The sequence below is a fragment of the Serinus canaria genome, chromosome 27, assembly GCF_022539315.1.
Source record: "Serinus canaria isolate serCan28SL12 chromosome 27, serCan2020, whole genome shotgun sequence".
NCBI lineage: Eukaryota > Metazoa > Chordata > Aves > Passeriformes > Fringillidae > Serinus > Serinus canaria.
Window position 1 is genome coordinate 3,019,916 of NC_066340.1, and position 21,258 is coordinate 3,041,173.

The following is a 21,258-nucleotide window of genomic DNA, read 5'->3' on the forward strand; positions in this document are numbered from 1 at the left end:
TGGTTCTATTTATTGAAGGGCCTTCAGGGACACATTGGGCAGATGAAGTTCCCCCAGGTGTTACACCCAAAAATGGACCACGGGTCATGGATTTTTATATTTTTTAAGTTTGGTCCATTTGAATATTGGGGGTTAATCTTACAGTTACAGCTTCAGGTTATGAAGTCATTTACCCCAGTTTGCTGCCCCAAGTCCCTTTTGTTCCCATCTCTGGGGCCTGAGGCAGTGAGGTGTCCTTGATTGCCAGGCCTGGAGAGGAATTGCTGTGTCTGCCCAGAATGGGAAAGCAGCAGCTCACACTGTGTGTGGAGTTTAGAGTTATACAGGAAAGAACTGCAGGATTACAAATAGATGGGAAATATAAAAGCTGAAATCCTAAGGCCTCAGGGGTGAATAGCAGCCAGCTGCCTCCTTGGAGCACGAGGAACCCCAGCTGCTCAGAGGCGGCTCAGAACTCCAGAGCATGGCCCAAAACCACCTGGAAGTGCAGCAGGAACAAAACTGCCTCCAGCTGTCCTGGGTGGGAATCTGGCTAAAGCTGGGTCTGACCAAACCCAGCCTGACCAAGCCTGGAGGAAGGAGTCAATGTGAAGCTGCTGAAAAGCTGCCCAGGAGAGGCCTGGCAGCCAAATTCACCCAGCTCAGGCTCTGCAGGCTCCCTTTGGTGGTGCTGGTCCAGGTCAGCCTGGGGGTGCCTTGAGGGCAGATAAAACTCCCTGGAAATGACCCCGTGAGAGGCTTGGGTGCTTTCCCAGTGGAACAGACATCCCCAGTGACCTGTGTGCCAGGCAGAGCTGTGACCAGGCTTGTGCCAGCTCGGGCAGACCTGTGCTTGTTCAGCTCTGAGGTTTGGGGAAGGAGTGGCAGCTCCTTCCAATGAACCTTCCTCTTCATCAGCAGCACAGGAGAGTCCCAGTGACTTCCCCCATGAGAGGAGCCAGGTGGGTTCCTGTGCCAGGAGCCATGTGGCCTCAAGGGGACACAGCCCTGTGTGGCCCTGTGTCACAGAGGGGCAGAGATGTGGCACCTCTGCAGCGATTGTGACCTCGCCTGCCCAATGCTGGGGATCCTGAAGGCAGGCTAATGGAAGAGCTGGCCTTCAGGATAACTCAGCCTCTTCCTTTGCTACTCATCTGCCTGCCTTTTAAACAAATTTATTGTTTACTGTCCTCCTCAACTTTCATCCTCTCCGAGGTAATTATGATTTGACTCTTGAGATAGATCACAGAGGAAGGAGATGTGGGATGAAAGTCCAGGCTGGTTATTCCCTGCAGGCTGCCCAGATGAGGCCAGGCTAGAGCTCTTATTTGCTGATTCTCTTTCCTATAGCCTAGGATAGGTAAGTAGGGGGTGTCTGTAGTCTGAGGGGCTGGGCTCAGCCCAGAGTGGCACACAGCCCACCCTGGCTGCTGCAGAGGGGGTGAGACAGAAAAAGGAGAGCAGCAAAGGCAGAGTTAAGTTAGTGGCTGAAAGCTGGCCACTCCTGCAGGGGAGGTGGGAAAGCCAGAGCTCTCTGCTGTTGATGCTGTGGCAGAGAAGGGAACAGGCACTGGAGCCCTTCAGAGGGGCCTTTGAACCTCCTGTGAGCTGGGGCTCTGCCACTGACCCCCAGGGTGGGAGCCTGCAGCTCAGCAGATGGCTCTGAGGCACCCCAAGCACCACTGAAACTCTGGATAGCAAATGCTGTTCTATTGGTTGTGTTTATTTGGAGTTTTTATACTTTTGATGAGGTACAGTAGTTTCTTTGCAATCAGGTGATGGGATTGACACAGATCTCTCTATGCTGGAGCATGTCCTGATGTCCTTGGTCATCCAGAGCTTTGCCCTCTGTTCCTGAGAGAGGCAATGGCCACAACAGGGAACGATTTCTGTGAGTAACAGCTCCATGGGCAGGTTTGGACCTTGTGAATCCCCACAGACACCTGACATGACTGGTGGTCAGAGCCCAGAATGATGTGCTCACAACCCAGAGTGAGCTCTGGGATGGTTCCTGAGAGCAGCCAGGTGTTTATGATTAGTCACAAAACACCTTTTGTCTCTCCTTTGTCACTATGTACAAGACTTTGAAACATCATTGCTCACAGGGAGCTCTGACATCCTTGAGTTACCTTTTGTGTTCAGTTTCTTGTTTTCAATAAGTTACAATCAGGCAGATTGACCTGATAATCCAATCTACAACTCTGGTGAGAAAGGAAGGTACCCTGGGGCCCAGAAATCAGAGCTGGGGTTTGTTGGACCCTTGGCAAAGTGAGCAGGGGTGTGGGAACGTTCCTCACTCGGGGTCACCAAATGTGGTGGAGTTTGCAGGGGTCCCAGGACAAGGGAAGAGATGAGAATCCTGACTCCATGTTTCCATGATTTATTATTTTATGATATATATTATATTAAAAGAAAAATATATACTAAAAGAATAAAAGAAATTATTTAATCAGAAGGCTAGCAAGGAATAGAAAAGAATAATAATAAAATCTTGTGACTGCTGACAGCCTCGACACAGGTGGCTGTCATTGGTCAAGTTAAAACAATTTCACATTCTGGGTAAACAATTCTCCAAATCACATTCCAAAGCAGCAAAACATGGAGAAGCTGAAGCTTCCCAGCTTCTCAGGAGAAAAGATCCTGACAAAAGGATTTTTCAGAAAATATATCTGTGACACATGGGAGCAGAGTTTTCCAAAGCAGTAAATTTCAAAGGGAGGGCTAGGCTTCCCCTGATGCTGAGTTGAAGGTTTGAGCTGGTTGTGCTGACTGCTCATGTGGAGAACTCAAGGTTTAAATATGCTTTTGTTCCTCGTCTCATCTCTTTCCAAATGGAATTTCTCTGCAGTCATTGCTGAGGGAATAGCTCCTCCAAAAAGGATCCTCTTTCCACCAGAGAAGATCTGCATGGTCTGGCAGCAGAGGCAGCGTGCTGGGGCTGGGCTCTTCAACGTGGGCAACACCTGCTTCCTCAACTCTGTGCTGCAGTGCTTGACCTACACCCCTCCACTGGCCAACTACCTGCTGTCCCGAGAGCACAGCCGGGCCTGTGAGTGCTTGTGGGAGCACCTCCCTGAAAATCTGTCAGTCAAACCCCAAAGAGTCCCAGAACCTGGAATTAGATGTAGGGAGAATGTGGTGGTACCAGCTGTGGGTTTCTCTGGGTCTGGATTGAAGGCACTGAGACAGCAGTTTGTGTTCAGACTCAAGTTTTTATTATTTCTTATCAGTAAAACAGTCTCACTACTGTGAGTTCAGCAGCTTTTCATTAGAAGGCACAAAATGGCCAACAATCTCTTGGTACAAGGGCTTTTAAGACTAAACTATCCAACTGAGAACTGACACCTGGATTATTTCCCCTTTTAACCCAATAACTGATCCCACAGAGCCCCAGTGGGGACTTTTCTGCCCAATTACAAAATGCCACCCAAACCCATGAAGAAGGAGGAAGAAGAAGCATGAAGAAGAAAACCAGGACAAACCCTGTGCCTTCCATCTTGCTTCCATCCACAACATACTAAAAATCCCAAACCCTCAATTTCTCACCCAGTGACACACCTGCACTGCTCTCTATAATCTATTTCACACTTTTGTGGGTTCCAGTCTATCTTGGGGTCTGGGAAACTTTCTCCATGAATGAGGGTCAAAGTCAGGGCACCCCTGGGGGTCAGGACACCCCAGAGCAGACACAGAAATATCTCCTGGGTGCCCTGGGTTTGCACAGGAGCACAGCAGCCCTTTGTCAGCCCCATGGGTTAATGTTCTTTGAGCACTCAAGCCTAGAAGCCACTTGCCCTACCCAGCTGTCTTACCCTTCATGAAGACACCTCTTTGTAGCTCCAGGTCTTTAATCCTGCAAGTTAAACCCTCTTGGCTTGTTGCACAGAAAACTGTCAGTTTAGCATCCCTTTTAAGAACATTTTCTAAAATGCCCTGGGATCACTGGGATAAAATCCCTCTTCCTAAAATGCCCTGGTGTGGTGTTGTGAGGTCCCCAGGATGAGGTGAGAGATGAGAATTAACTCCAAGTTCTCAGAAGGCTGATTTATTATTTTATGATATTATATTATATTAAAAGAAATGCTCTACTAAAACTATACCATAGAAAGAGAAAGGAGACATCAGAAGGCTTGAAAGGAATGAATCATAAAACCTGTGACTGACCAGAGTCCAACACAGCTGGACTGGAATTGGTCATTAAATTAAAATAATTCACATGTTGGGTAAACAATTCTACAAATCACATACTCAAGCAGCAAAACAAGGAGAAGCTGAAGCTTCCCATCTTCTCAGGAGAAAAGGTCCTGGTGAAGGGATTTTCCATAAAATATCCTGGTGACACCCTGGGATCGCTGGGACAGTGGGAGGAGTGGAGCATTGCACTGGGGAGGGAGTGGAAGAGGAGGAGTATCCCACTGCTGTGGATATTTTGCCAGCCTCAGACCTTCCCTGTGTCCCTCTGCAGGTCACCAGCAAGGTTTCTGCATGATGTGCATCATGGAAGCTCACGTGAACAAGGCCTTGCACTCCCCTGTTGGCGCCATCCTGCCTTTGGCTGTCCTCAAGGTTTTCAGACGTAAGTCAGGCCAGGTGCTTTGGCAGGTTTCCTTCCCTCCTTGTATGAGGGAACCACAAACTCCTTCTTTCTTAGGCATAGGAGAGCATTTTCAGCCTGGCAGGGAGGAGGATGCCCATGATTTCCTGTGCTGTACTGTCAATGCCATGCAGAGAGCTTGTCTGAGTGCAAGCAATGAGTAAGCCCAAGCAAATTTCCCTCACAACATCCCGAGCCCTCTGGGCTGCTTGATGTGCTCCCATCAAGGGAGAACCTCAACCCTGGGCTTTCAGGCCAAGCATAATTCCTGGAGGAGATAATGCTCTGTCTTAACACTTGTTTCCAGCTTGGACCTCTCTTCTCAATCCACTACCATTGTCTATCAGATATTTGGGGGCTTTCTGAGATCCAGAGGTACGTTTCCACAGCTCTTACTCTCTTTGGCATTGTCTGTGCCCTTCTGTTTGCCTGTGCCTGACACTTGGTCCTGGGACTGGTGGGGCAGGTGCAATGTGTAACTGGGCAATGCCAGTCAGCTTCCAACACTTGGAATTTTCCTTCCAGTCACCTGTTTCAGCTGTGAAGCCATTTCTGACTCCTACGAGGCCTTCCTGGATGTTCCCTTGGATATCAAAGTAAGAGGCTTTGCAGTTGTGCTTCAAGACATCCCGAGGCCCCTGCAGCTTTCCAGAGCCAACACATTTGTCTTAAAAATGTACACAAGAGGTCTTGGTGGTGGGTGGGAAGGGGAATGGAGAGGCCATGGCACTGGTCTCTCTGTAGGTGCTGTTTTCAAGCTGGACAAACAGATCATCCTCTCTGCACCCTTGATGTATCCTCATCCTTGTTCCCTTTGCCCTCCCACCACACCTGTCTGCCCCAGGCTGATGGGTTGCATTGTTTGCACCACTGGTGCCCCTGCACAGTGGCCTTGGTTTAAGTGAGCAGTGGTTCAGGGAGGGAGCCCTTGATGGCTCCAGGAGCTGCTGGGACACAGGGAAATGCTCAGCATCACACTCTGTTCCTGCCTCCTTCTGCACAGGGTCATGGTGGGTCTCTTCAGCATCAGCCACAGGGGTTTTCCTGTCAGCTCCTGGGAAATGTTTGGGGTGAGGGCACTTCCTGCAGCTCAGCGTGCTCACTTCTCACTCCTCCAGGCAGCCTCGTCCCTCACTGCAGCTCTGGAGGAATTTGTGACACCTGAGAACCTGGATGGTGATAACTGCTTTAAATGTGACAAGTAAGATGATTTCTGAGAACATTTCAACACAAAATCCTGTCTGAGGGGGCTGCATGTCCTTGAGCAGAAGTCATCTCCTCCTGGGGGTTTGCTGCACACACATGAGGTGCAGCTCTTTTAGAACATGGCAGTGAACAGCAGTAGAATAGCAAAAGCTGTGTGAGACAGGAGAGGTTCCCTGGCCACTGTGGTGTTTGTGAGGTCCCCAGGATGAGGAAAGAGATGAGGAATCTGACTCCATGTTCTCAGAAGGAAGATTTATTATTTTATCATATTATATTATATTAAAAAATGCTATACTAAAACTGTACAAAAGAAATAGAAAGGCTTAACAAGAATGAATAATAAAAACCCATGACTGACTCAGAGTCCAATGCAGCTGAGGGTGATTGGTCATTAATTAAAAACAACTCACATGGAACCAAGCAAAGATGCACCTTGATTGGTGAGCAATCTCCAGCCACATTCCAGAGCAATCAGATAATTATTGTTTACATTTCTCTCTGAGGCTTCTCAGCTTCCCAGGAGAGGAAATGCTGGGCAAAGAGGATTTTTTCAGAAAATACCATGGTGGCATGGCCACTTTGGGGGAGGACTGGGTGCATTTCAGCACCGGGCTCTGTGCTTGGTTTCAAGGTGTAAGAAGAATGTTGCTGCCTCCAAGAGGTTCACAGTGCATCGTGCACCCAAGATCCTCACGGTGTGCCTGAAAAGGTTTGACTGCTTCACCGGTGGGAAGATCAGCAAGGTGTGTACACAGCTGGTGTGCAGCTTTCTCTTCCTGGAGCAGATTTCCTGGAGCTTGGCACAAGCCACTCGTGTTGGGTTAGTCCTGTTCCCCTCTGGGGAGAGTGTTACTGTCAGGTTGGACGTGACACACACACACTCGTGACCAGGGTTTAAGAAGAAAAAAGTTATTATTTTGCTGTTTTCCAGCTTATATACTCTTAATAGAGTGTGAATTTAAGTTAATCTTAAATTAAGATTTAATTCTACCACAATAACTTATATATTTATTGGTGCAAAGCAATTAGCATCAATACAATTGGCAAAAGTTTTACAGAAATTTAATAAAACACGTATACACATCTACTTATACACATAGCCTAACTTAGAAAAATTTTCATGCATCTTTTCTAATCTGTTTCCTTGCTAACAACCTTGTCTTCTTCCTTGCTATAAACACACTCAAAAATCATCAGTTGTTATTTTTTCTATTAACTCAGCTTTGCTTGCAAGCCAGCTGTCAAACCCCTCCATAGGAGAAAAAAATTCCCTTGGGAAGACAGGCAAGCTCTCTTCTCCAAGAGCTGCTTTGGCCAAGAACAATTTCCTGCCACCCAAACCATGTTACTTTATGGAAAACCAGCTGTTCATCAGCCCCAAAGATGTATTCACACACCTGTGGTCCCTGGAAGTGGCAGGCTGTCCTGTGTCACAGGTCAGGGTCACTTCTGAGCCCTGCTGGTGTCCCTGCAGGTGTTGTGGAGCCCCAGAGATGTATTCACTCACCTGTGGCCCCTGGATGTGGCAGGCTGTCCTGTGTCACAGGTCAGGGTCAGTGAGCCCTGCTGGTGTCCCTGCAGGTGTTGTGGAGCCCCAAAGATGTATTCACTCACCTGTGGTCCCTGGAAGTGGCAGGCTGTCCTGTGTCACAGGTCAGGGTCAGTGAGCCCTGCTGGTGTCCCTGCAGGTTGTGGAGTACCCCGAGTACCTGGACCTTCGTCCCTACATGTCCCAGGCAGATGGAGAACCCCTCCCCTACTCCCTGTACGCTGTCCTGGTGCACAGTGGGGTCAGCTGCCATGGAGGACACTATTTCTGCTACACAAAGGTAAGAATTTCCTTCCTTCCCAGTGGGGAAAATGTGTGCTGGGGGAGATAAACTTTCCTGTCAGGTTTTGGGGCAGAAGGTCTCCTTGGGGCTGGGCTGGTATTGAATTTGTGTTGCCCCCAGATGAAGGAAGGAATGATGAATGTGACTCCATGTTCTCAGAAGGCTGATTTATTATTTTATGATACTATATTATATTCAAGAATGCTGTACTATACTATACTAAAGGATACAGAAAGGATACTTACAGAAGGCTAACAAGATAATAATGAAAACTCCTGACTCTTTCCAGAGCCCTGACACAGCTTGGCCCTGGTTGGCCAAAGAGACAAAACAATTCACATGAAACCAATGAAACAATCACCTGTGGGTAAACAATCTCCAAACACACTCCAAAGGAGCAAAACACAGGAGAAGTAATTCAGATAATTATTGTTTTCCTTTTTCTCTGAGGTTTCTCAGTTTCCCAGGAGAAAAATCCTGGGTGAAGGGATTTTTCCAGAAAATGTGAATGCCACAGGCTGGATTTGTTTTGACACACTCTTTGTTTGGGAGTTTTCTGCCTGTATTTTTGGAGAGAAACCATGCAGAGGTCCTTGCCTGTCACCATGATATTTTCTGAAAAATCCCTTCACCAGGATTTCTTCTCCTGGGAAGCTGAGAAGCCTCAGAAAAGAATGAAAACAATAATTATCTGATTGTTTGGGAATGTGGTCTGGACATTGTTTACCAACAGGTGCATGTTTGATTGGTTCCACGGGAATTGTTTTTAATTAGTGACCAATCACAGCCAGCTGTGTCAGACTCTGAGTCAGTCACGAGTTTTTATTATTCATTCTTGTTTTAGCCTTCTGATGTCTCCTTTCTCTTTCTTTAGTACAGTTTTAGTAGATAATATGATATGACATATATAATATAATATAATATAATATAATATAATATAATAATATAATATAATATAATATAATATAATATAATATAATATAATATAATATAATATAATATAATATAATATAATATAATATAATAATCAGCCTTCTGAGAACATGGAGTCAGGTTCTCATCTCTCCCCTCGTCCTGGGCACCTCACAACACCACACTGACTTTTTTTCCTTTTTTTGCCCAGGCCAGCAATGGGCTGTGGTACCAGATGGATGATGAGTCTGTGGAGCTCCGTTGCATTGACACAGCTCTCAGGCAGCAAGCCTACCTGCTGTTCTATGCCAGGTGATTTCCAGGATTCTGATCTGTTCAGGACATGTTTCCTTTTCCCTGCTGATTGTTTTGCTTCTTCTACTCCAGAGTGTTTTCTCTCACTGAATGTAATCACTGCCTGCATCATTCAGTGCTGTGCTACCCCATGTCTGCCAACCTGCTATCTGCCTGCTCTCTGATGCTGGAATCATGTAGAGAAGAGCAAGAGAACTTAAAAGGGCCTGCCAGGAAGGATGGGGAGGGACTCTTTTGTCAGGGAGGGCTGGACAGGAGGAAGGCTGTCAGTTTTCAGCTGACCCAGGGCAGGTTTACATTAAATATTAGAAAGAAATGCTTCAGGGTAAGGGTGGTGAGGCACTGGAAGAGGCTGCCCAAAGCAGCTGTGGGTGCCCCATCCCTGGAGGAGTTCAAGGCCAGGTTGGATGGGGCTTGGAGATACCTGGTCTGCTGTTTAAATGACAGGGGGGTGGAACAGAACAAAATGAGTTTTAAGGTCCCTTCCAACCCAAACAAGTCTGTGAATTTATGAAATGGAGGCTGTAGAAGGTACAAAAAATGAAGTTTTGCTGGGACAGGAGCAGACTAGGTGGGAAGACTCTAGCTGAAATTTCCATTAGTGGCCTTGGTTAAGTCTCTCTGTCATAGAAACCTCTCCAAGAAAACGACTGAACCCCAGAGGAAGCTGCAAGACCAGCCCTAAACTGACATCACTCTTTTTTTCTCCAGATGCTCTGATCTGAAGATTGCAGAAAGGGCTTCTCCTTCCTCTCTGACACCACCACGTGCCCCTTCCTTCCTCAGTCACTGGGCAGGCAGCAGCAAGAAGGTGGCTTCTATTGGCCCCCAGGGTTTGCCTGGCAGGAGGAAGGTAACTCTGGGGAGGAGGGTCAGGGCACAGAGGAGCTGTGGATGTTCTCTAGGATCTCTCTCAGAATCTCTGCTGCTCACAGTGACCCCGAGATGGGTTAGAAAGTCTCTTTTCCCAGCCCAGCAGTCAAAGGAGTCAGAACTCTTCAGTTCTCATTCTCAAGGTTGTTTATTGTTTCCTATCTATAAAATTCTTTCTCCACCCTGCTGAGGATGGTTCAGCAGGTCAGACAGAGGCACTCTGGCCACCCTTGGGGCAGTGTTATCTTTTTATACTAAAAGCTGCATGTACATTTTTTACCATAACTTCCCAATACCTGTCACCTGTGTTAGACAGTGAGCTTCTACTCTAAACCAATCAAAAAATGCCAACATCACCCAGAAGATGAAGTCTAGGATGAAGAAGGAAAAAGGACAAGGCACACCCAGATTCCTCCATCTTGGAACCCCAAGCCCCCATTCTAAAAACCTCAAAAATCTATTTTTCACCCTGTGACAAACTAACTATTATTCTACTTAAACTTTCTTGACTTGTAATTCTTCATATAAAGGTTGGTAATTGTTTTTCCATGGGTCACAATCAAAGGCACAGGGGTCTTGGGCTTTGTGCCAAGGTCTCTGAGGCCCCTGGGCAGGGGCTCGAGCCCTCCAGGGCAGCCAGAGGGATTTCCTGGGTTCTGACAGATTTCAGCGTTTCTGCTTTTTCCCCTCCTGCTGTAGTGTGTTTTTATACTTTGTAATAGTTTGAAGTAGTTTTGGTTTTTGCATGCCCGTAGTTTTCCCAAATAGTTTACCCCAAATTGTACCTCCTTCCCTTCACCTATGTAATTCCTCTCCCTTGATGAGATCATCCCCCAATCCCCAGCCTGGCTCTCTGTCAATCACTCAGCATCCCATCCCCTTCATCTAGAACCTTCGGTTCAAGACATCAAGCAATTAACCAGAGGCCAGGGCTCAGCCCCCTGAGACTTGTTTTATATGCTGTCCGAAATGTCTATCCCCCACTACCCACCCCTTTGGGTCATTTATTGGATGGTAGAATGTTATCTGCTTTTGGTTTCCTCCTCCCTTTAAATGTAACCTTGGCACATCTCTAGGGGCTCTGGCAGGAGGCCCCCTGAGGTGCAGAAGCTCCCCAGAGCTCCTGAATAAAACCTTGGAATAAGCCCTGCTAAGAGTCGGCCCTTTATCTTCCCCGGATGTCTCTGGTGTCTCCTCTGCTGCAAAGGTGCCTGGCCCAGCTGCCCTCAGCTCCCTCGGGGCACGAGAGAGAGTGTCTCCCCTCAGTCGGCCATGTCGGGGTTGCTCCCGCGGTGTCTGCCCCCTTGGGCCAGGCCGGGGGCTCCTGAGAGAGGCTCCCAGAGGGACAGAGACACCCTCCCACCCTGCAGCTTTCTGCACAGCCACAATGCTGCTTCCTCTCAAACATCCCACCTGGATCCATCCCATTGGTGCACCCTTGGCGCCGTGGCCTCGGCAGCCCTCCGGAGGAGCCTTTGGGAGGCTCTGAAATGTCCCCTCCCAGAACTTCTGGGGGTTCCCCACTGACTCTGGCCCTTCCAGGAGAGGAGGGCAAGAACTCCCCACAGCTCTCTTTGCAGGACACGGTGCTGGAGGCGGAGGATGCTGGCAGGGAGCAGGCCTGGAGCAGGTCCCCGCTGTGGGGCAGGGATGGCCACAGCTGCTTTGTGGACACCACGGACTGTGACCCCTCAGCAGGGAGGAGAACAAACCCTCCCAGTAATGGCCATTCTCCCAGGGATGGTGCAGCTTCAGAGCCTTCCAGGAGGAGCCTGCAGAGGGTTGCTCAGGAGCAAACCCTGCTGAGGCACAGAGAGATGAGCAGATCCGTGCGGGGTGGCTACAACCTCCGCAGCCGCTTTGTGCAGCACACGGAGCCCTCACCGAGGAGGAAGAGGAGGAGGAGGCACACAACAAATTCTCCATGTCGTGACCATGTCCACAGAGCAGTCCCAGAGCCCTCCAGCACCAGCTTGAAGCAGGCTGCCACGCTCAGAGAGCAAACCCCACCGAGAGTGGAGGTCCCGCGGTGGACCTCCGCGACCGCTCGGTGCAGCGCACACACCACCCCTCCCTGGGCAAGAGGAGCAGGGGCAGAACGAGTCCTCCACGTCGTGACACAGCCCCAGTGGATGATGCAGCCTCAGGGCCCTCCAACAGCAAGCTGAAGAAAGCTCCCATGCTCAGGGCTGCTCGGGAGCAGTCCAGACCCAGGCTGAGAGAGCAGAGAAGATCCCTGCAACCGGGCTACGATCTCCGCAGCCGCTTTGTGCTCTGCAGCCAGCAGCCCCCAGCGAGGAAGAGGAGGGTTTCCATAGCCCAGAGATGTGTGTCAGACAAGCACTCAGAGCACCCTGGGAGTGCTGCTGTCAGATTATGGCCCTGGCTGAAGCAGAATGGAAGATTAGCGCTGCGGTTTTTAGCAAAGGTGTCCTTGTTTTCTACACACCTTCTCACACAAGAGGGAATGATTCTTTTACATGGATGATGATGCTAATGGCTAGACTAAAAAGGTTTTAATTAGAATTCTTTATTCCACAGTGTAGATAGCTATTGGTACTAATGTAGCTCAGTATTTGGAAGCAATAGTGAAGCAATTATATTAAAGGTAGAATAATAAATGTTAATTAGAGACTGACATTACTCACCCTTGCCAACAGCCCTGGACAAGTCTCTTTTTCTCAGCCTCTAAGTGAAACCTTGCTGGCTGTCCCCACTCAAGGGAGGAATCTCCACTCTCTGAGAAGAGGGGTGTTAAATTGTGTCCTGTTAAAGAGGGGACAGGGCTTTGGCAGTCTGGAGGGCTGGGCTGTCAGCAGGACACTGCCCGAGCAGGGACACAGCAGCTCCAGCTGTTTACACCTTGCCAGGAACTGAGCAAGGAGGGGCTCCTGTTTTTAGTGCTAAAGAACACTGAGAGCAGCTTGACCAAACCATCACACCCACCACTGTCACTGAAAACATCAGGATCAATTAAGCTCTCTAATGCCACTTTTAGTATCAGAAAGCACACATTACTTTATTACAGTGCTTCTCTGAACATGCACAGGCTCTTTCAAAACCTTGCACTATTTATACATTTTAGCAATTAATGTTCATTGGCTATAAATTGCATGATGCTCTTCTTTAATTAGTTTTCTGTCTTCTATTAGTTATTGACTTCTTGCTTTTCATGCTAATCAGTCCATATTTTCAGTCTTTTTATTATCTTTTTCCCAGATAGAGAGAGGAATCGTGTTTTAAACCCAGATGGAAATCAAGCACCACGCAGCTGCTTCCTCAACCACCTCTTCTTCTCCCCCACACTGGTGGAGTGGGGAGGAGATTTGAAGTAAAACTTGTGTGTTGAATTAAGAACAGTATAATATTTGAAAATAAAGTCAAGTACAACAATAGTAGCAATTAATAATGATACTGAAAAGGGACCACATGCAAGTGCAATTGCACACCACCTGCTGACTGATGCCAGAGCAATCCCAGATCAAGATCAGCTGCCCTTCTGGGCAATTCTTCCCAGTTTATACACCAGGCATGATGCTCTAGGGTGTGGATGTCCCTTTGGGCAGTTCAGGTCACCTGTCCCAGCTGTGTTCTCTCCCAGTTTTTTTGGGAACCTCCTTACTGGCAGAGCAGAAGACGAGGAAACAAAAAGTCCTTGACTCAGGATAAACATGAGTTAGCAAAACCTAAAACTTCAGTGTGTTATCAGCACCATTCTCATTCCAAATGCAAAACACAGCAGCTAAAGAAGAAAATAAAGAAGAAATTAACTCCACCCTAGCTGAAACCAGGACAATGGATTACAGTGAATTGTCTTTGTCAGCTCCCTCTTTATCTCAGGGCTCTGCACAATGGCCTCATGGCTCATAAATTCTGCATTCCTTGTGTCCAGCTTCAGCAATAAATCCCTCTTCCAGCTCTGAGACTTCATGCATTGAAGCATGTCAAGGTTGATTACAGTTGTTTTAGCAAAACTTAAATCTTCAGGAATTTTCCCAAGCTGTGTTCCCACTGTAGCAGCTTGTGACAAACCCTTGCTGAACACTGGCTGCAGTGGCAAATGATAGAGTGGAAAATTACACTGGTTACGATTAGTTAAAACAAATAATTAGAAAATTAATTTTAGAAATTTCTTTGGAAAAGGTTTTTGTAGAGTCCTGTCATTTCCAAACAGACGCTCCCTGATCTGAGGGCAGGAGCAGCAGGGATGTCCAGGCCTTCTCAGGGAAGTGAGAGTCACAGCTGTCACACTTCTAACATCTTTTTCAGCAGCAAAGCATATTTTGCTAAATAAACCTGACAAAACAAAATCTAAAATTGTATCAGAGAGGCAGCCAATCCTGTTATGCTGTAGAAGGGCAGTCCCACTTGTGCATGGGGAGAACTTCTAGCTGACCTCCCTAAGGGGGTGAAGATCCCTCCCTTGAGTAGGGAAGACCCTTAAGGTCACTCTCAAGGCTGAGCCAAATAGGTTTGCCCATGGTTGCTGCATGGGTAACATTGATAGTGAAAACATTTACACCTATAGTGAAGTGAAAATGCTGGGAAAATGTTAAAATAGACTCTGAAATGTCAGGCTTTGTGTTGCACCTGCATTTGTAGTATGATAAATGATATAATTGTTAGATGTGATGATTGTTTAGTAATGAAATATAATTATTGTATAATCATAAGAATCATGAGAAGCTATGTTGGAAATCTAAGGGGAGCTATGCTTGGCTGAAATCTATGTATACAATAGAACAATACAAGTTTAATAATTAACATGAAAGTTATATAATGATAGAATATAAAAGCATGTTCATCTCGAACCCATGTCAGAGTCAGATTTGGGTTTGTACCCCTGACACCCAGAGCTCTTAATAAAAGCACCTGCATAGAATCATTTCTCATGATTATGTGTTCCTGAATGCTAACATCAACCTCTCCTAATAATTGTTTTGCTAAATTTAATATAATTGCTTCTTTATTCCTTCAAAACTAGTCCACTATACTGTACTGGTAGTTATGGCTACCTATGCCATGTAACAGATAATTCTGATCAAGTTATTTTGCTTAATCACTGAAATAAATGTAAATAAATACTTCATTTTATTTCTAGAAATATGTTTGCTTTGCCATCTTTAATCCCATGGGACAAAATTGTCTACACACTCAACACACAAGGAGAAGAGAGAGATTTGATGAATATCCCTAAAGCTCAGTTCAATATCTGAGTTCATTCTCTGGATGGGCTTCACTCCAGGAAAGAATTACCTAGTGAACACAGATATTCTCCACAGTACCATGCAAAAAATGTTAAATAATGTAGATTTCACCCCAGGAGATAACATTTCTCCCAGGCATGTTTTAGGTGTACCAGGTTTTTTTTCAAGAATACAAAAATATCTTGGAATTGATTTTCTATTCCATTTTTACTTCATAGGCTGTGAGTCTCCCTGAAAGAGAAGCCCTGCCTGTGTAGGTGCCAGAGGACAACAACATCTGGAATAAGAGACAGAAGAATTAAATAAAATAAAGTTGCTCAGCTGCCAGCAGGAGAAATTTGTGGTTAATGTGTTTTGGAACAGCCCCATCACAAATCTGAAGTATTTCTATCTGTGTTCCCAGAGGAAAAGGGTCTGGTGGGTATTGGCTGCTGCAGTTGTGGGAGTCAGTAATGTTCTTCTCACTGTTTAGGTACAACACAACTCTTTCCCTGCTCTCCTCTCAGAACAAACTGTAAAGAAAGACCTACAGAGCACTTGCACATCTATTTTAATCCATTATGTTTTGGCCTTTCATGATTTTGGGCCTGATCTTGCCTGAATTAAGGGATAAAAATTTGATGTGGAGACAAACTACAAAGAGAAACAGGAAAGTGGCTTTAAAGGATTGGCAGGAGGAAAGAAGATGTGCATAACTCGTGTCTCACTCTGGTTTTCTGATTTTCCAATCAATGGTGCAGGAAAGGCCTGCAGTGGGAGAACACATCCTACCACTGCAGAGAGGCCCTTCAGATTCTCAGAGATTTTCCTCTGTGGATAATAACCTCTGTCTTTATTAAGTTTCTGTTTAATTAAACAAAGCCACTGCACTTTCAAGCTGTCACCATACAGAAGACACATCAGTGAGGTGGTTCTCCCCTAGAAAATCCCTTTCTGCTGCTCCCAGGATATGGCTGTGATGCAGAGGTCACTGCAGTCTCTGACTAAGGATAAAAGTGGGCAAAGACAGCCAGGGGAAAAAGGATCAGACTGGATGAGATGTCTTAACACTGGAAATGTGAGTGTCAGCCAGTAATTCAACTTTTAATCAATCTCTTTGGCCTTGAAAGGGGCACTGTGGTGAGAGAGACAATGTGGGGCTGCTGATGGATGAATAGGAAGCCACATAAAAAACCAAACAACAGCTAAATAAAAAAGATATTTTCATAGGATACAATAAAATAATTAAAATTAAACAATAAAATCATTAAAATTAAACAAAATTAACAATAAAAATTAGGATGGTTAATGAGTGAATCTTTTGTCCCTTATCCCCAGATGAATGTGGACTGCATCTTTGCTTCACCTTCAAATTTTATTGAGAAAGCAGAAGTATTGTAAGCCTGTGTGGCAATTCTGTCATTAATTTGGCTGCTTTATGAAGTCATAATTATTCCTGCAAAGTAAAACCAGATCTTGACATTTCTGTATATATCTGGGTTTATATGGAAATGCTTTCCAAGTGATGTAAAACTAGAGGAGGCTGTGAGTCAACTCAAACAACTGCATCATATTTATCCAACCACTAACAACTCTTGCTTATTGCTCCAGGCAGCACCAGCCAGTCTCAGTGGACTTTATAAATAGATATAAATACAGTGTAAAGAGCTGTGGAAAAGCCTCTCTTCTGCCTCGCTGCACAGTGCTCAGAGTTGAAAGCTTTTCTGGAGACCTCATAATTTAGGGGTTTTTTTCCCTTTCTCTTCTTCCACCACACTCCACAACAGGTAACAGAGAAATTACCTTTGTTATATTCAAATGTTGCTACTGATGATTTTGTCACTTGAACTATTAGTCCATAAAAAGATATTTGCCATAATTTTTTTCTTTTTTTACAGGGTAAAAATGCCAGCTGAGCATTTGAAGACAGTAGTGAATATGCTATGAAAGAAGAATCTATCAAAAATAGAGACAAAAATGAACACATAAGACTGCCTTATTTCCTTTAGAAACTTTTATAATCTGTTTAGAAGATATTTTAACACAAATTCCAGCCACCCTTTTGTCTGTTCAAGCAGGCAGTTGTATTTTGATTGCAGATTTGCCTGGCTGGCTGTTTGCAGCTTCATCCACACCAAAGAAGGATGATCCTTGGGAACCTCAGTGGACTGAGTGAATTCAGACTCCTGGGTTTTTCTGGACTCTCTCATTTGCACCCTTTGCTCTTTGTAGTTTTATTATCTCTTTATGTTCTCACCTTGGTGGCCAACACAGTGATAGCTGTCACAATAAACACTGATGCCACCCTTCACACCCCCATGTATTTCTTCCTCACTCAGCTGTCCTGTTTGGATATCTGCTATTTATCAGCCATGATCCCAACCATTCTGGAGAACCTGATGGTGGGAACAGTGAGCATTTCCAAGACAAGGTGTGCCATTCAAATGTTTTCCTTCCTTTTCTTTGGAGTTGCTGAATGTTTCCTCCTGGCTGCCATGTCCCTCGATCGTTATTCTGCAGTTTGCCACCCCTTGCACTACACAGTTCTCATGAGCAGCAGGGTCTGCAGCAGCCTGGTTGCTGCCAGTTACATTTGTGGGGCTGCTGTGGGCTTGGTTCACACCCTGATCACCTTCAGCTCACCCCTGTGTGGCTCTGCCATCGACCACTTCTTCTGTGAGATTCAGCCCCTGCTGGACCTGCTCTGCGGCAACACCTTCCCCAGAGAGCTCCAGGTCATTCTGGTGGCTGTCTTTGCTATTCTCAGCCCTTTCTTGCTGGTCCTTTATTCTTACATTCATATTATTTCCACAATTCTTCACATGGCATCAGCTGAGAGCCAGCAGAAAGCTTTTTCCACTTGCTCCTCACACCTCTTGGTTGTGACTCTGTTTTATGGCACTGCAGGCTCTGTGTATCTGAGGCCAAAATCCACCTACTGTGCAGCTGTGGATAAATTCCTCTCCCTTTCTTATTCTGTGCTGACTCCTTTGTTGAATCCCATCATTTACAGCTTGAGGAATAAGGAGGTGAAAGGAGCCCTGAAGAAAAAATGGAGAAAAATTCATTTAGTGTGGAAATGAAATGGAATATTTGGGGTGTTTCAGGTGTTTGTACTGGTATTTTTCACTCCAAATTCTTGTTCAGTGAAATGAATTTCCAGATACACCTCAGCTTTTGGAAGGAAAGAGGGAGAAGAATGGAGATTTTCAGCTGGAAGAGGAAGTGTTAGAAGCTATGTTCACATTTTGGAAGGAAACTTTTTCCACATACCTAAGAAATTCTTAATTGAATAAACGTTTTCTTTTTACTTTTCCCCTTTTCCTTTTCCTTTTCCTTTTCCTTTTCCTTTTCCTTTTCCTTTTCCTTTTCCTTTTCCTTTCTTTCTTTTCTTTTCCTTGCTGTTTTTCAGAAACTTTAAAATTCTGTTTTACACTTTTCTGACTTTTTGAACATAAGAGTAATATTCAGGAGCCTGATTTTACTGAAAGAACTGAGAAGAATAAGTTTTCATCCATTTGCATTTATTTCCTGAAAATGTTTAGTAAATTTCTTTGGAAGAGGGCATAATTCAGGCTACAATGTGGAGCCCAGGAAATTAATGAGTACTGATTATTAATTCTGAGATTGTTATTGGGGGAAAAAAAAAGAGATGTGCAAAATTGCATTCCTGCCCCGCTGCCTCAAAGATATTTCTTCAATTTTAGAGAAATTGTTTTAAGCATGTTAGACCAAGTCTAAGCATTTGAAGAACCTGTTAATAAAATTCTTTACATTAAATCCTCAAAACTGGAGTGATATTGGAAAGTTAGGGACATGAATTCCAACAGCAAGGTGGTTTTGGGCAGCTGGGAGATTCCAGACCAGTATTAACCCCAAAATAACCAAGAACCATGGGCCCAGAGAACCTCTCTACAGGAGAATTTGTTTGAGTTATCTGACAAACAACAGAAAAGCTCTTGTGGGGGGAATTCCCTGCTTCCCAACCTCCTGTTGGGATGCTGGGGGACACAAGGCAGATGATGGACTTTGGACCTGCTTAGCACAAGGGATTTGATACCAGGATGCCTTGGCAAGAGCAAACAGAACTTTGAGAATTAAATCAAGATTGCAAGAAGATCAAATCAGATGGATTTACCAGAAAAACAAAATGACATCAGACTTCTGCAAGCCAGAGATGTTTAAAATGTGTAAGTTTATGTGATCTTTACCCAATCACTGTAGTTAAACATTACCAGCTTCCCTAAAATAGTATATGTGTCACCATGATATATTCTGAAAAATCCCTTCACCAGGATTTTTCTCCTGAGAAGCTGAGAAGCCTCAGAAAATAAATATGAACAATAATTCTCTGATTGCTTGGAATGTGGTCTGGAGGTTCCTTACCAACAAGTGCATCTTTGATTGGTTCCATGTGAATTGTTTTTAATTAATGACCAGTCCCAGTCCAGCTGTGTCAGACTCTCTGGTCAGTCACAGATTTTTATTATTCATTCTTTTCCAGCCTTCTGATGTCCCCTTTCTCTTTCTTTAGTATAGTTTTAGTATATAATTTTCTTTTAATATAAAATAATATCATAATACAATAAATCATCCTTCTGAGAACTTGGAGTCAGTTCTCATCTCTCACCTCGTCCTGGGGACCTTCACAACCCCACAACATAAAAGCATTTGTATCCCACAATAAGTCAGGTTCAGCATTTGTATCCCACAATAAGTCAGGTTCAGCATTTGAATCCCACAATAAATCAGACTAAATCATCTTCCCTGTCTCTCCTCATCACTGACAACCTCCCTGTGATCCTTCTACATGGGGATCAGGTCCCCTCTCAGTCTTCTGGAGGCTGACCAGCCCCAGCTGCCTCAGCCTGGCCTCACAAGAGGAATTCTCACCATCTTTGAGAGCCTCCACTGGACAGTGACAGAATTTGTGATCATGTGTGCTACTCCTGTGGAGAAGTTTCTTGAAATTGTTCTGTTTATTGAAAGAGTTCTCTAGGCCTGGAGGAGAAGACCCTGGGGTCAGACCTTGTGGTCTGCTCCCTCCTCCTAAGGGGCAGGTGTCCATCTGTCCATCTGTCCATCTCTTCACCCTCATGGCAGTGAGAGGACTTGAGGAAACAGCAGGAGCTGACTGAGGGCAGGTTTAGGTTGGATATCAACAAAACCTTTTCACCCAGAGGGTGGCTGGGCACTGGAAGAGCCTCCCCAGGGGAGTGGGCTCAGCACCAAGTCCACCTGAGCTCCTGAGGTGCTGGACAATGGTGTCACACATGTGTGGTGACCCTGGGGGTGTCCTGTGCAGGGCCAGGAGCTGGGATGGATGGTCCTGGCAGGTCCCTTCCAGCTCAGGAGCTTCTGTGCTTCTGTGACCTTGCTGAGAGCCCCTGTGTCCCCCAGAGCTGCCCTCTGTCACCAGCCCTGCACAGAGTGGCTGTGAGCCCCAGCTCTCACAGCAAACCTGCTCTGAAACAAGACAATTCCTCCTGTGTTAATGAGCAGATTATTTTGACTTTAAATTGGAACAGATCAGGAACTCACTGCAGCATGTCTGCATCATTGATATTATAAGTGTCTTGAGTTTATTTGGCTTTTAGTTTCTCTAGCTCTTCCCCTGTGCCCTTGCTCACATCCCTGGTGCCTTTTCCCTCCTCTCCATGAAGTTTCTTTCCAAGACTCTGAGTGCAGATGTCCCAAGGCATCAGAGTTTCACCAAGTTTTAACAAGGCCTTTGTGTTTAGCTGGCTCCCTCCCAGGGGAGATTCTGGGCTGTAGAGAATTGGGGAGAGGGCAAATCCCCAGCTAGGAAAGTTCTGAATCTTAGGAGTCAGTCTAATTGCAGAAGTCCTTGTTAGCTCCAGCTAATTGCTCTTAGCTTTTCACCAAACACAAATGTTTCCTTTCCTGAAGGAATGGCAGGCTCACATCAACACAGACCTAGGTGAGGCTGGGAATACTCCTCTCCTTTGGTGCTACACCCTTCTCACATCAGAGCTGGAGAGAGGGAGGAGTTCTAAAACCTTCAGACCAGCCCCAGGGGCTGCCAGGACATTGCATTGTGTTGATGAGGCCATCAGGCACCTGCCTGCTCTGAGGTCTGGTTTAGCTCTGCCCAGAGAGGAACAAATCCCAGGAGCAGGGAGCAAAGGGCAGCAAGGATCCCTTCCCAGCCAGGGACAGGTCAGGGTACTGCTCCTGCCTGGTGAAAGTTCCTTTAACCAAAGCTTTTGCTCACAAGTTCAAACCCACGTGCTCTGGTGTGAAACGAAAATATCTGACATAGAACAAGCAGGGCAGGATGTCCCCTGTGCCTCAGAGGGTGAAATGGAGGGAATTCAGACTCCTGGGTTTTTCTGGGAGC

At 45.8% G+C, this 21,258-nt stretch overlaps 2 protein-coding genes across 2 annotated transcripts; both read left to right on the plus strand.

Moving 5' to 3' along the window:
* The first annotated feature begins 1,845 nt into the window (after window positions 1-1,845).
* LOC127060840 (ubiquitin carboxyl-terminal hydrolase 42-like) lies at window positions 1,846-8,839 on the plus strand. The gene is made up of 10 exons (XM_050985526.1): window positions 1,846-1,870; window positions 2,828-3,028; window positions 4,445-4,555; window positions 4,631-4,733; window positions 4,881-4,948; window positions 5,099-5,169; window positions 5,692-5,774; window positions 6,411-6,522; window positions 7,468-7,608; window positions 8,735-8,839. Exons 1-10 carry the CDS (start codon window positions 1,846-1,848, stop codon window positions 8,837-8,839), a joined length of 1,020 nt encoding a protein of 339 aa, XP_050841483.1.
* An 8,202-nt stretch (window positions 8,840-17,041) lies between these two features.
* Window positions 17,042-19,370, plus strand: LOC103821702 (olfactory receptor 10C1-like; the record flags this gene model as incomplete). Its single annotated transcript, XM_009096633.2, has 2 exons — window positions 17,042-17,926; window positions 19,338-19,370. Coding segments are annotated over exons 1-2 (918 nt in total), but the record flags the coding sequence as incomplete, so codon positions are not given.
* Window positions 19,371-21,258: the final 1,888 nt, after the last annotated feature.